The 15159-nt window shown below is 48.6% G+C and overlaps 6 protein-coding genes across 6 annotated transcripts; 4 read left to right on the plus strand and 2 right to left on the minus strand.

The window, feature by feature from the left end:
* Positions 1-5193: 5193 nt before the first annotated feature.
* On the plus strand, positions 5194-5974 carry J7T55_012499 (uncharacterized protein; the record flags this gene model as incomplete). Its single annotated transcript, XM_053137390.1, has 3 exons — positions 5194-5214; positions 5380-5643; positions 5822-5974. The coding sequence occupies 3 exons, from the start codon at positions 5194-5196 to the stop codon at positions 5972-5974; spliced, it is 438 nt and encodes a 145-aa protein (XP_053000296.1).
* Positions 5975-6705: 731 nt separating this feature from the next.
* Positions 6706-7255, minus strand: J7T55_012500 (uncharacterized protein; the record flags this gene model as incomplete). The annotated part of the gene is made up of 2 exons (XM_053137391.1): positions 6706-6738; positions 6800-7255. The coding sequence occupies 2 exons, from the start codon at positions 7253-7255 to the stop codon at positions 6706-6708; spliced, it is 489 nt and encodes a 162-aa protein (XP_053000297.1).
* Positions 7256-8253: 998 nt separating this feature from the next.
* On the plus strand, positions 8254-9126 carry J7T55_012501 (uncharacterized protein; the record flags this gene model as incomplete). Its single annotated transcript, XM_053137392.1, has 1 exon — positions 8254-9126. The coding sequence occupies one exon, from the start codon at positions 8254-8256 to the stop codon at positions 9124-9126; it is 873 nt and encodes a 290-aa protein (XP_053000298.1).
* Positions 9127-9760: 634 nt separating this feature from the next.
* Positions 9761-10840, plus strand: J7T55_012502 (uncharacterized protein; the record flags this gene model as incomplete). The annotated part of the gene is made up of 1 exon (XM_053137393.1): positions 9761-10840. The coding sequence occupies one exon, from the start codon at positions 9761-9763 to the stop codon at positions 10838-10840; it is 1080 nt and encodes a 359-aa protein (XP_053000299.1).
* Positions 10841-12808: 1968 nt separating this feature from the next.
* Positions 12809-13309, minus strand: J7T55_012503 (Major facilitator superfamily domain general substrate transporter protein; the record flags this gene model as incomplete). The annotated part of the gene is made up of 1 exon (XM_053137394.1): positions 12809-13309. One exon carries the CDS (start codon positions 13307-13309, stop codon positions 12809-12811), a length of 501 nt encoding a protein of 166 aa, XP_053000300.1.
* A 972-nt stretch (positions 13310-14281) lies between these two features.
* J7T55_012504 (uncharacterized protein) lies at positions 14282-15094 on the plus strand (the record flags this gene model as incomplete). The annotated part of the gene is made up of 2 exons (XM_053137396.1): positions 14282-14434; positions 14516-15094. 2 exons carry the CDS (start codon positions 14282-14284, stop codon positions 15092-15094), a joined length of 732 nt encoding a protein of 243 aa, XP_053000301.1.
* Between the last annotated feature and the right edge of the window lie 65 nt (positions 15095-15159).

Genomic DNA, 15159 nt, shown 5'->3' on the forward strand with positions numbered 1-15159 from the left:
CCTGCCGTGCGAAGTGGCAGATGTGATATATCAATGATAGGGAGTGCCCTCCACATGGCGATCCCGGGTGAACGGAGTCAATCAGGCCAATTCCTGCATCCTTGCCCTGTCTTCACCGAGGTCCTGAGGATGGTCCAGAACCAAAGGCGCTGCAGCAAGGCACAGCACGCCCAAAAGCCATGCGAATTTATCTCCAATGATCATCCTTCCCCAGAGTCGGCGGTGGAGTCCCATCGGCGTGTAATGGACAGAAAATAAAAAGGGGCCGTTGAGGGCCAAGAACAGCTCGGTTCACCAGTCTTTCATGACACGCTACTCTGCTGCATGTGCTCTAAAAAGTGGCGTGATTTTATGGTGGGGTGAAGCTCGACAGACATATGATCAGCAAGCCTTTCAATTAAAGCTAAGTGAAAAAAAACACTTTTCCTCCAATGCCACTTGTGACGCTCCATAGGTCGTCGCGTCTCATAAGCTCGGATTCTTTTTTTCCCCTGTGTTTTTTGAACCTCTATGCGGAAATGTGTTGATTTTTTATCACGACTGGGATGCAGCGCAAATCGTTGCGGACGCCTCCGAAGCCCATGGACGCAGCAGAGTCATGCCTTAGTTGACAAGTGGGGTCCTGGCTACACGCTCATCAACAACAGTTTAATTACTTTTGGGCGAATGCAACTGATAACAGCAACGTCTCTGGTCTACTTGGTGCTTCTTGTGAGACGATCTTATACAAAGGCAGGTGTGTAGAGTTGAATTATCTGCGGATCCTTGGGCCACAGAGGTTGTGTTCGTACGGCCGACTTGAAAAAAACCAGGCATCCATCTCCCGCCGCGTTCCCGTGTTGGTCTTGCCTTTATCGTCTATAGAGCGGCCGACTACGCGTTCCCGTGAGTGACCTACGTTCAGACAACGCCAGCTGCACCATTGTGGATACTTCTTGGAGGACCGGTTGATTGTGCTTCAGGGGGAAATTCAAGATTATAAGCTGTCTGTGTAGATAAAATAAAAAGGTACAAGCTCTCAAACAAGCTGTTATTTGCAATTTGTGTACGTACAGTATAGCTTGTAAATCATTTATATCCTGTTACGACCTGAATTCTTCTCTCAAATATAGAATATACTCCAAGTGTCCGGCGTTATAACGGCGCCTCAGAGGCCCTCTATCAAAACATATTGTGGGAAATATACTGTCCATACTAATAACCCCATAGCAACACTGATCTTACAGTCCCTGCTCAAGACTGCAGCGTCTTACTTTGATTCTCCGCAGCCATACCTACCTATTCGAGTTCTCCATACCCGGCGATATTCCTTATTTTGAGTTTGACAAGACTCTGTGATTACTCCTTGTGGGAGTCAGTAGTTCCAATTTCTTTGCGGACCCCGTTCTGGGTTAGCGGAAACATGCGACATGATGATACCGTTAACCCTGCATTTTCCAACTGTATTATGATCCTTCCTGAATGTGGCCGGCGCGCAGAAATAAATTCCTGTCCCCACTATTTCTACGATTGTATGGCTCTTTTGGAGCCGATGCCTTGGCAGGACTTCAGTGGGAATGGGTGCAATGATTTGATCGGCGTCCACATGAGACAAGAGTATTGAATTCGGCGCCCTTCACTGTCAAAGTTTTGTCATCCAATATTTAAGTGAAGTAATGGGGGGGGGGGCGCTTTGCGAGTCGAGGGCACACAAAGACAATGGATGGCCACAATGCGTCGACCCTAGATCTAACGGCTTTGTGGACGCTCGGCTTTGGTCAGAGATTCCATTCTGGTAGATGTCGGACGCAAAGAAATCAAATTTCAAAAGAGTGCTTGCCACTCTCAAGGAAGCTCTTCTCCTCAGATGCCGCCACTACGCGTATTACCAAACTAGCAAGACAGTAACATATCGACCAGCTAATATCGCTAGTCTAGCGCTCCTAAGTATCGCCCCGCTGCCATCAAAACGTGCTCGACCATGTTCACGTCTCAGGTAGCCCTCTTATGCACACCTCGCCATCGAACCATAGGGCTGGTGGCCCGCCGGCACGCGGACCAAACTCTACCGGGCATTATGGGTCACGCCCACAATCTTCTCGCCACAATCTTCACCACCTACCCCATCAGCAAAGTCACCGCGGTGGTCAATCTGGCACGGCAGGACGCTCGTACTTATTTCGACACGCCGTTAGGAACCAGCGCACTGCAGGGTGCTTATACCTCAGGGGTCTTATTTTCAGCATCCTGCATATTTCATTTAAGCTGGTGGAGGCAATCACTGACAATATGAGCACCCAAGTAGACACAAATTTGAGTCACTTTTAGATGGTAATCAGCCATACGGCTTACGTGTGAGTTGCATCGCTGGGCGAAAAGACGACACGTACAATTCTGATATCAGGTGACTGAACAAAATCAGACAATATGTGAATCTAGCACTCTGTTTTCTCTCTGTGATCGCACTCCTGGTCCGTTGGCTTCTGAATTATCAGGCTTGGCCTCGGCGATGTCGACGGTTGCCGCAGCTTTGACGTTTCAGACCTAAGAAGCTCCAATTCAGATCCAGTGTCAAGCAGCTATATGAGCGGGATGTCCTTGGTGATAATGGTTTTCAGTATTTCCAGCACCGAAAACCCGATACCAAATCAAAAGTAGCACTCCAGTCTTTCCATGTACATCGAGGAAATGTGCTCTTGCTGCATGGGGCTCTAAATCGGCGAGAGAGTAAAGTTCACCGTTGCTGAGCTGCTCTCGCGTACTTGCGTCATCGATACTGGAGACTGGCTGGTTGACATGCGAATTGATTATATCTATGACAACAAACATGCCTTAGACACCACCAGAACTGCAAGAGAACTACTGGCTGTGGCCCTCACTGATCAACCGCTAGCGGTAGGCGGTGCGTTACACTGCCAAAGGCCGTGTGTGAGATCAGATCCGGTACTGCCGAGCGTCGGATGTCGGCACCTTTGTCACGTTTTGCACAAGGGGCCCGGCTATTGACGTCGACTATGTTTGCCAATTAACTTAGGGCTGTGCACACATGTGCGCTTCAGCTGTTTTGGGTAGGTGTATTGAGCTGGGAGCTCAACAGTAGAAGTGCTACACCCACACCCATGTACTACTATACTTGCCAAACGGCTTCTCCCTGTACATCGCGGCTTGAGGTAGTGTGTAGACTGAGAATCAGGAGGTGGCGATTCAGCAGAGACTGATTGGCCCTAGATCCATGCCGGAGTTGGCACCGAGAAACAGAAAAGACTGATCAGTGCCACAGCTTACAATGAAGGATCTCCAACCTAGTCACGGTATTGTCACTTCACTGTGGCGGTGTAGGGAGGAGAGTGGTAGATCATCAGTTCAGCTCAGTCGAACCATGCGGGATGACGGCAGTGGCATCCCATGATGGACGGGCCCGGCATCAGTCGTGATTAGTGCTTAGCTTTAAGGATTCTTCACAGTAAAAATGCACCTCGTATCAGCGTTTAACAAATTCGTATCAAATAATCCAAATGGTCTAGCCTTGCAATATTGACATATAGCGTTTGAAGCTTACGTTGGATTTTCCTTCTGTACCTCTATATGTGATACCGTAAGCTTAGTGGTGCTGACAAGGAACATCGCAAAGGAAGACAGGCGTAATCGGCCCGGCAGCTCTTCTCAACCTTTATATGCTACTGTAATGTGAATCAGATTTAAGAAATATAAAGTGAACCCGGGTGCCGGTCCAACTTCTAGTTTTGTACGGAATCCCTAGCAACCCACTTCTTTTCCAAACTCGGATTAAGAAACTTCTTCAAAGTCGCACGATCAACTACCAATCGTACAAGATTCGATATCGAGATATACCGTCAAGATGAAGACCTTTATCACCATTGCCTTTGTTTCTCTATCCCTCCTCCTCGCCAACAGCGGCGCAAACGCAGATTGCATCCCGGGCTACAGTTCCTCATCGATGGAAGAGTGCAACAGCCATTGTGGGACCTATGTTTGTGTTTCGAGCGGAGGCCCGTACCAGTGCGGATACTGTCAGTATGAGTAGAAAACAAGACGGAGGCAATAGATGGGAAGTGGGAGAGCGTGGGTAGAATGGAGGAAGGCAGAGGAACCAATAACAATCGCTACATCGGCACAATCTTAAACAACGTGGGCAGGGCAAAATGTTGAGACAAATTAGAGAAGCTCCCGTTATTCACCAGGACACGAAAGCACAGATATCTTAACACAGCAAGCTATGCAGCGGGGCAAATTGACTTGCCATGGATATCTAGGGCAGGGCAACTATGGCTGCATCAATTCTGATTGTTGTGAAAGTACTGATTTCTTGAAAACCTTTTCGAGAGGTTGTCACCAATTCTTGACAGGTGACTAGCTTCGCCCACCTGCTGCAATTTTGATAATGCACACAATATATGAATAGCATGATTACGAGGCGCTATAAACAACTGACTTATAGCCCAGAGCGAGTTTATACGGTCTACAAGCCAAAGTCGAGGTGCAAGCATGTCGACATCATCCATCTCAACACCATTTCCTAGAATATGAAGTATCTCCACGTCAGGAGGATCCAGGAAGCGGCCATTCTTGGCTTTCTGCACAATTTCAATTAGCGATGAAGGCTGCGGGTCCCCAACTGAGCTATTAGGTCTCAGGAGATGGCGGATTAAATGATGGGCGCGGACACCTATTTTCTTTCAGTTCCTGTCAGCTCGACAAGTGTAGCCGTTACTTGATCGAGCTCGTCGCGAGAAAAGCCATACCGCAGCAACGCAGCTTACTTGTAAAGAGCGATAGAGGCTTAGAATCCTGCCAGTTTCTCCGGAATTCCCAGCAACGGCCCATTTCATTGCACATCTGCGTTTAAGTTCTCACTTTGTGTTTTCAGGCGTCGGGTCGTGAAACATGCCGGTAATACGAGTACGACATTTTGAAATATAATTTGCCTTTGTAGAGAGCATTAAGTTCCATTGCGTGGCCTATTATAAACCCCAATGATGTCATCGCCTTCAAAAATACAGATCATTTCATGGCAGATATCATCTGAGCCCCAATCACGAAAACAATTGCCACAATTGGACATGATATCCGCATTAGCATGTTTGATCCACGTAAATCATATTGGCACAATAACCTTTGGTAATTTCTCTGTGATTGATGTCGTAGTTCAGGATTCTTGTGAGCTCAGTCCATCTCGTTCAATTTCATAATCCCATGTTCGTGGTTATTCAACCTGTGAGCGACTTACCAACACAGTCTTGGAAAGTTTTCAAAAACCCAACATAATAGAAGCACCTCCCTGCGAACACCTGACCACGAACGATCATGCTTTCGATCTATATACTGTTCATTGCCATCTCAATCCTTGCTTGGCATACTGACAGTGCGCCAGCACCCCAGGCGAGCCCTTCTGCCACTGACCCTGGCGCGCTCATAAACGCGCTCGTCACCCTGTCTGGCGTTGTCTCGGACCCGACCGGGCCGTTCGCTTCCAACGGAGTCCTCGGTACCAACGGGGCTCTGGGATCGGGCTGCCTTGCGAACAACACCGCGTCCCTGGGGCCCGATGGACCTTTCGGCGTCAATGGCCCCTTTGGGCCCAACGGTCAGTTTGGGCCCAACGGCCCTTTTGGTCCCAGCGGTTCTTTTAGTCCAAATGGACAGGTGAGTAAATCGTCACCGTCTCAGCTGTTCGTTCCCTCTGAGAGATTGTCCGGGGTTATTTGTTTGTACTTCTACGGCTCATCTTGCAACGGATATTTTTGACGGAATGAACGTCCTTCCTCTATCGCTTACAAAGGATGCATCATTTTCTGGGCGGCTGATGATTTGAATCCCATAGTTCGGACCCAACGGTCCGTTCGGACCCAGTGGCGTGTTCGGACCCAACGGTGTATTTGGCCCTGACGGCCCCTTTGGCCCGAACGGAGCGTTTGGTCCCACCGGGATGTGTACCTCCGCGCTTGCTAGTCTGACGGGCATTCGTGGGATCTGAAAGCTGAATTGGAGTCACACCTAGGTCAAATTTTGGGGTTTCAAGGGGATTGCCATCTTGCAACAGGGCTCTCGACAGGCATTGAAATAGCGCGTAGTCGTGATAGGTAGCCATAGCAGATTGAGCTTGATCGGAAGTTTGGCGCAATGTACGGAGCGACTGGTAGGAGTTACAGCTTTGCGTGTTCTCTTATGTGAAGAAGTTTACGTTTGTGGATACAAATTGAGAACCTTGTGGTCTTCTAGGTGGATTATGACATTCGCAATGCGAAAGTATTGTTGGACACGATAGCAAACAGTGCTAACAATTATCTTCCGTGACGGTGACGACTCTGTGCTTAATGCATGGTATTGAGTGTGTGATTTTTAAGCTAAGTCGCAGTTGACTCCATGCAGCCTGTTCTCTGAGTGCTTCAAAGCTGCCATCTACAGTCAATAGCGGCCTTTTATCCTGTGCTTCTGTTACAAATTCAATTGCGAAGGCCCAAAGGCTCGGCTGAATCGGATTGTTTAAGAAATACAAGTACAGTAACAGTGGAACCGGAATAGTAAATTATTTACTACGAATGGAGAGATAAGATGATCAGGGTTCGTTTATGACTATAAACATCATTGAACATCACATTACCAGCAAGGGTCAAGTGATTCTATCTATAGGCTAATACAACCCGGCAGAGCTCCGCGAGGTCACGTAATACCCTTGACCTCTCATGTCTCGTCCCATCTTATGGCTTAGTGCGTTGGCAGCTGCCAGCGGGATTCGTCCTATTACAGTCAGTTTGCGTCATCTATGGTGATGTGATCATTTTCAATGGGCTTGACATACAAAGTAGCCTTGCGCGCGCAGTAGTTGCTCCTCATCCTCATCGGTAAAGGTATTCTCTTTGACCCATTTCTTGTGCAACTCGGTATCAAAATCTGGAGGCGCCATGCCCTGCAGCCTCCAAAAGTCGCGTGGAGTCTCATAGATGTTGGACTCCCACCTGATACCCTTGGGCTTCAGGACCGGGCGGACGACATCATCGAGGGCTTTCAAGAACGCCTCGCCCTCCTCTTTGTTTCGGACGTTGGCTGCGGCATGGTAGATTGAGATGGTCGTAGACTTCTCGGCAAGCTCTCCACCGGACCAGAAGTCGTCTGGTCCGAACTCGATGAAGTGTACGTGGGTGTAGAATGCGGGCAGCCCGAAGGTCTCGTAAATTTTGGACATGCCCTTGGCTAGCTTTTGCTTATCCTCCTTGGTGAAGGCGCCATTGGTGCTTTGGAATACCCACTTAGGCATGATTGATGATGTTTATGTCTTGATTCTCGTGGTGGGATTGAAAATGATGATTGATTTGGATTGATGACTGTTTGGCCACGCAAAAACATGACCTTTTATTCCCAGGGAATGCTCCTTTTAGCGGGTCGAGACCGGAGTTCATGGCGATGATACGTAAAGTTTGCAAGTATGCCTCGGTGTTGCAGAGTTCACTAAACATCACTCTATACTTCTGGATCTGGAATTGAAGAGCAGCAGAGCTCCCGAATTGGCCTTGTCTGACGCCGTCAGACGGGCCGAACCTAGCGGTACATGTGAGTTCCGGTGGGCCAGGCATTCAGACCTCGGCTCGAAGTGGGGAATCTCTGGCTGAACCTTCTCGTTCAGTAATCCATGCTGTGTCAGTGATAAGTCACATTCAGTTTTATGCGCTTGCTCTCACAAGCTGACGCGCAATTTGGCTGCGGTCAAGCATTACTGGACCCATTAGTAGATGCATCTCGTTCATATTCGAGAGTTTGAATTCTGGAGCCTGACGTAATTATATGAAGATATACTTCGATGATCAACAAAAAATGATGCCATGGTCAATGGACGAGACTTGTCATCGCAACCGCACCCTAGATAATTCGCCGTAACTATGCCGACCTCCTAATGATTAGTGAACAAGGCTTGGGAGTGAGGAGACAGTGTGTATATGGAGAGGGGATAAGTGATGCGTGCCTCGGCCATTAAACACGTCCTCCTGAGGGGGCATCTTGTGTGTATATTCATGTCAACCGGCAATGTTCGCATGTTATTACTGCCTGTGGAAGCACCTCAGAGAACATAATACTGATATCATTAGAAAATATCTATAAAACTTTGGTCCGAGATTGTTGCCGGTGATAAAAGCTGCGGCGATCCTTTGATAACATATTTACGGCGCTGCTCATCTTGCGCTTACATCTACAGGTTCTAGTTACAAGAAAAGTCTCTCATCGGTCGATATATATCATTATTTTCAACTGATATCAACGATGTCTTCTAACTTACGCTCAGCTGTCTACGTTGCGCCGCCTATTCCAGTCAGTGACCGACCTGGAGTTTACTGGTCGCCCATCTCTTGCACCCTCGTCTACTCGAGTATCGAAGCGGTCCTGGTCGACACGCCAATAACCATCTCCCAGACAGAGGATCTCATTACATGGATTGAGGATATTGCACCAAACCGCAAGCTCCGGTACATATATATCACTCATGGGCACGGCGATCATTTTTTCGGCATCCCCCTTCTGATCAAGCGCTTCCCAGAAGCAATGCCACTGGCAACCACTGGCACTGTGGCGCACATGGAACAACAGGTGGAAGAGAATTACTTCAAGACAATGTGGGAGATTCGTTTCCCGGGCCAGATTCATCGCCCCTTTGTTCTTGCCAAGCCTATCCCGGGAGACTGGGCCGGGCGTTTTCAAATTGACGACAAATGGGATTTTGAAGTCAAGGAATGTGGCCATAGTGACACCTATTCTTCGACAGTTCTATGGGTACCTGCTCTGCGTCTTGCGGTGTGCGGAGACGTGGTATATGGCTCGGCTCACCAAATGCTTATGGAAGCAAATACTAAAGCGAAGAGGGATGAGTGGATTCGGGGCATCGAATTAGTCCGATCATTGGACCCTGCGTACGTTGTGGCAGGCCATAAAAGGGCAGAGGAGATTGATGGCGTATGGCATTTGGACTCCACAAAGAAGTATATAGAAGACTTTGGCAAAATCCTGCAGAACGAACCGACCACTGCGGATCAAGTGTTCTCTGCCATGATGGAGCTCTACCCGGACAGGCTCAATCCGGCCGCACTTAAGCTGAGCGCGATGGGAGTCTTTATGGCCCCAAAGGAGGCACGTATCTAAACCTGAGTCAGTATCATAGGCGATACGAAAACAAATACATATATCCTTCTGAATTTGACATTTTCATTTCTAAGTGATCGGATACTGGTAGACGTCACTAACATGTTTGCGAGGTGCGAGGCGGCTTACTTGCACGAACTCTCCAAGTACATCTAATATATCGAGAGCTTCTGCCGCGTAGAATTTAAAAACAATCATTCCCGCGTTTGTTCGAAGTAACATATCAAATGGTTCAGAGCCTTCGCTCGAACAAGTAGACAAGGTGCTTTAGAATTGGCTTGAGTGGATGCTGGACGGGAGGCCAGCACTATGAGGAAAGAACTCTGAGACGTGGAAGCGGGTGTTAGACGTCCGTCGGCGTTATTTCAGGGTAGCACCGACAATGGAGATAAACATGCACGTCCTTGGATGCGCCAGGCTAACCTTAAAATTGAAGGGGGCGACGCAGGGAACACTGGATCTCTTGTTCGTAACACAATTCACGCAACACCGAAAGGATTACTAAACATGGTAACAAAAACATTGTAATTTCTAATACACGACAAGTATTTATTGCAGCCATGCCGCTGCAAAAACGTCTTGTACAGCATGCTGACTTAAATTTATATCATCAACAAAAACAAAAACCACGACAATGTCAGCCATCTCACGGCAAGCCAAGGGCCTGGTCGTTGTCACCGGTGCCAATGGATTCATAGCCGGACAGGTCATCCTATCTCTTCTGTCGTCGGGTTACGCTGTCAGAGGCACGATTAGGTCTCTCGAACGCTGTCAGCATTTGCAGTCTGCCGAATCTCCCTTTCACCCGTATGTGTTGCAAGGCCTTTTCTCGTTGGCCGAGGTCCCCGACCTCACTTCACCGACCCAGGTTGCGGCTGCTTTTACAGATGCCACAGCCGTGGCACACCTCGCCCAGCCTGTCTTATTCAGTACCGATGCTGACTACGTCATCGGAACTGCTGTTCGAGGAACTCAGATTGCACTAGAAGCAGCCGCGCAGATCAAATCGGTCAAGAGCTTTGTCTTAATGAGCTCCGTCTCTGCTGTCCGCATGCTACTTTCGAACCCAGCCCCTCCGGGTCACGTTATTACCGCGGATGAATGGGATGATGCTGATTTCAAAATCAAGACTTTGCAAGCGGAGGGAAAGCCTTTGCCAGGGCCACTGGTATACGCTGCAAGCAAAGCTGCCGGCGAACGCGCCTTGTGGGAGTTTGTGAAATTGAACAAACCCGGATTTGCAACTACTGCCATCAACCCCGTCTTTGTTGCTGGGCCTTCAGCAGTGCCTCCACGGACAGCCGCCGACATCTCTGGTACAACCAAGTTTATCTTCGATCTGCTGGCAGGCAAGGACTTGCCGCCGCCCGAAAGGCTCGTCGGCTACGGCGCATATGTAGACGTGCGAGACGTTGCTCGTCTGGTGTCGTTTGCAATTGGGCACTCCGAAGTGGCAGATGGTCATAGATTCCTGGCTGTAAGCAGCTGGGTCCACCCTCAAGGCGTGGTCGATGTCTTGCGAAAAGCGTACCCCGATAGACATCATATCATCCAGGAGGGCACACCAGGTGAAGGATATATGAACGGATTTGGATTCCCCCACAGCGCTCCAAAATTCGACACTGAGACAGCTGTTAAAGCGAGTGGGGAGGGATGGATTCCTTTCGAGGATACAATCCTAGCTGCAGCGCAGGCTTACAAAAATCTACTCTGATGGTGATCTTATTTCTTGTTTGGGCAGTACAAGATGCGCCAACTCGCACATAGTTACGCTGTGATTGGTCGTTGTTTAAATAAGAAATTACAAAAAGCTTGAAACGCATTGAACAAGGACTTACCTTCTTGCCTGCTACCTCTGCAATAGCCCGAGCATCTTTTCACTGAAAGCCCAATTGACAGAAGTCTTCTTGATTTACTTCAAATATCTGTTCATAATGGTCGACTTCAGGATCCCCGGAGTAACATGTGGAGATTGAAAGGCAAGTGATTCAATTGTGATGGGCCTATGTTGAGCACCTTTTGCAACAAACTCATACAGCCCCTCGATGGTTTCAAAATACAATGTGAGCGAGTCGGCACACCTGCAACCTACGGTCGTATTCTAAATACTATTTTGTTAGAAATGACGCTTCTATATCTGCAGCTTTTTCATATCTGAAGCTTTCGTAATAAAACTGCTGTATCAAACAAGTCAACTAATTCTTCTTTAAGGGTGACAATAGGACAGGGTAAAAAAGTCCTGCCAAAATGTAGCAAACTGATCCGGGATAACATGAAGTATAAGAGGCATTTAAAATCGATCAAGCTATCCTTGCAATCTTCCACCAGGACAGCCAGAGCCGTCTCCTCTTCACTGCTGCCTGTGCCCGACTGTGACCTCCATTTCCTGCTGTCCCTTAGCGTGATCGTCACACTGAAAGCGGCAACAAGCACAGGAAATTTTACCAACGCGGGATTGTTCTTCCATTTCGATTCCTTCCGGCTCACTACTATGCGATGCTCGTCGTTAACCGGGATCATATTAAAATGCAACACTATCAAAGCATAAAACTCCATAATCTGTGTTAAAGTCAGTTGCTCTCCGGATTCTGAGTGTTGGTAGGGCTTCGTTGTGCGTACGCACGTAATCGCTAGCGATTGGTTTGGTGATGTGGTTGGTTCTTGTCTATGGTGTTTCTGACTACGCGTGGGCGGGCTGCGCAGAAGGTCTATTTGGGCCACGCAGCCGCCGGGCCGCCGCCAGCTGGCAACCAGCTGGCGTGCCAATCTATCTACCTACGTACCAAAGCGCGAAATGCTGTCTGATTCAACTTCTTAAAGCCTCAATTTGCCCTCCTATCGACTAAATCACGTCACAGTAGCGCTTTAGCAACAGACAGCCCCAGCAGTGCATTGATCACTGGAAATAAATCTGGGCATTTGTCAACTGCCTCTTAGTGTGGAATACTGTTTCGAACACCTTTAAGTTCTGATATTCTACCAGTTTGTATATAAGCGAAGCGACTTTTTGTTCGTTAAAACAAAACCGGACAGCGGATCTCTGTCTTGAAACAACTCTAGATCTAAAATACAACACTGTATCGAGCAATGTTTGGAAAAAAGAACAATCCATTCTTCAGCTGATGGCAGGTACATACTGCCACCAAGCACGGAAAGATATCATATCTTCCACTATTATATAGATCCGAAAAACACTGTATAACGCAAGGACGGGCACAAAGAGGAACACCATCCAAAGGGCATATCCAGGTTCGGGTCTCTCTCCTGAACGTTGTTTCTCAGCTTGAGCCCAATACTGCGCAGCCTGTACAGGAGGCGATCTCGCGAACTCGCACCCTTTCCCGGAGAATCCGATTCCTGGTGGGTGTGCCGTAAGGCTTGTATTCCTCTCTGCATAGCTTGTAACTGCTCTTCGCTGTACATGATTTCGATGACAGGGATTCCGACAACGGCAATAACAACTAGTCTGCAAGATGAGATTCTCCATAGCAATCCATCTATGGAAGTGGGGAAGTGGAAATCCCATGGGATGAAATTTGTACCCATGAATGCGAATGTGGCCAGGACGCCGACAACCATTGGGAACCCCACCCCGTCAAGGGGAGAACGTCGTTGTCTGATTGTCTCCCAGAGATGGCTCGTTCCCGTTCAGAGGGCGAACACTCTTTAAAATGTTCATCAGTTAGTGGTAGATCAGGTAAAAAGACCACACCTTGCGGCTGGTGAAGTCGAGCGGTGTTCGGAAATAGGGACGACTGCGGGATTCCTCGTCTTCCTCCAACAGCAACAGCTCATCGAGCGTCATTTCTAACTCGATTATGATCGACAGTTCCACATTGGATGGCTTATCCTTCCAGACATAGTAGACCAATACGCTGTCGACGATCAGTCCGATGGTGGTGACCTTCAGCGTGGTCACCGCAAGTCGCTGCGTCCCCCGAGCTGTGATATTGATACAGAACCACAGCGCCTGACCGACGGCAAGAATGCGGACAAAGGTGTCGGACTTGTTGAGTACCTTTATTGTCCTTGAGTCTAAGAGACACCATTGTTCAAATGGAACGGCTGAGATCGCCCGGCACTCGAGCATCCATTTGATGCATTTGGTATCGGGGAAAAATCTGACATTGTCTCGTGTTCGGAGGGTGAAGACGCCCATATCCGCAAAGAACCCATGCCTCATGGTCCACCTTTCATCTTGACGGAGTTGCTTAAAATACTTTATGGACGACCGGGCCGACTGCCATTCGCCGAGTGCGTACCCGAGCAGATATTCAGGTCCCATCAAGGAAACGAAGACTATCCAGTTTTGCGCTTGAAGTAGGTCCAGATCATATCATTGGGGTTGGATACATTCAAGCAAATGGCATACCGTGTAGAGAGGAGGATGGTCGCAAGGCACGACCAGATGATGTCGAGCGTGCCTCGACCCTCTGGCGAGGACATCCATCCCTGTAGTGTGTCGTCTGTGTTGTTGAATGACATTCGGTCGATATAGCACAAGTCAAAGACATGTCATAGATCGAAGCATGGAAGTGTGATGTATTTAAGGATTTTCGTGTCGGGACCGGAGCTTCCAAGATCTTGGTTTCCAGCCCCCAAGCTAAGGATTGATGAGAGGCTGCATATGTGGAACCTAAGCGGTAATTATAGCAGCTATTAAATGTAGATTCGTGACTTTCAATTGGGTGCTTCAGATAAACATAAGCCAAATGTCTTGCCATATGCCCCAATAAATCCAACCATCCCATGATTCCGCACAGTAAGATTGTTCGCACCCAAGCATATAGCTACCATGTTTAATTGCATATAACCCATCCTTGCCCTGTCCCCTTATCAGCCGCTTTTGTAAACCAATGGTGCCCGTAATTCCCCGCCTTTCTGAAAAACAACCCGCGCGGGAACGACCGATTCGGGCGCGTCTAACAACCGAGAATCCAGCGTGGAAGAGGAAACGCAGGGCGATAAAGTCAGCAATTTGTTGTCGCACGGGGTTCCGATTTGGTTTCCCCTTCTGTTATCTTATGAAGCTGCCCTCCCCCTCTTTTTGTCCGTTCCCAAATGGCTCTTCTGGAAGATTTGTTTAAGAAGCTGTTCGAGAATTCTTGTGTGGCCTCTCTAATACGATTCGACGTTGATTTGCGTTTATAAAACTATGGCAGCCGGCAGAATCCTGGTTCTTGGAGCAACCGGCCCGGCTGGTATATGTCTGCTCCGGGAGCTGCTGCACCGAGATCAACCAACCACCGCCTACGTACGGAATCCCTCGAAGATACCCACAGAACTCGCCTCGAGTCCTCTTCTCAAAGTATGTTCTGCTTTAATACGCAGAATCTTATATGAATGTATATCATTATCCAGGAAATATAGGGTTGACCTCATGAAACAGATCATAAAAGGTGAAATCACCAATGCCGCCACTCTGTGCTCAGCCATGTCTACATGCAAAGCTGTTCTCTCTCTACTCGGCCCTCAAATCACTGACGGCAGGAACCTGGCCTTTGACCCAACTTCGTTCTCGACAGCTTATGCGGAAGTTATCTTCCCCGCCATGCGCAAGAACAGCATCCGCCGTATCTTGGCCATGGGCACGTTGACTATTGTCCAGCCCGACGACAAGTGGTCTGCTTTCCATCTCATAGTGCGCTTATTCATGAAACTGTTCTCTGGGCGCGTCAACGAGGCCATGCAATTAATCAAGGCCACGTTTGAGGGGACCACTTCTACTAGCAAGGATATCGACTGGACCGTGTTCCGCATTGCGCAGATCCCAGGGGAGGCGGACGAAGCGAGCTGGAAGCGCGACAGGGAGGAATGGCCCGTCTTCTCGGGCTCAATTGCTGAAAAGGGCTGGACGACCTCTATCAAGCGAGCGGCGCTGACGAGGTGGATTGTTGAGATGACGCTGGATGAGAAGGCTGGTGGTGTATGGATCGGCAAGATGCCGGCGGTCAGCAAGGCGGCTTAATCTTGGGTGTCAGATACACAGAGTGGAGGCTCCACGTTAGTTATTGATATTATCAGCCCTGAATT

This window comes from Diaporthe amygdali (assembly GCF_026229845.1).
Source record: "Diaporthe amygdali strain CAA958 chromosome Unknown NODE_2_length_3802984_cov_64_841326, whole genome shotgun sequence".
Taxonomy (NCBI): Eukaryota; Fungi; Ascomycota; class Sordariomycetes; order Diaporthales; family Diaporthaceae; genus Diaporthe; species Diaporthe amygdali.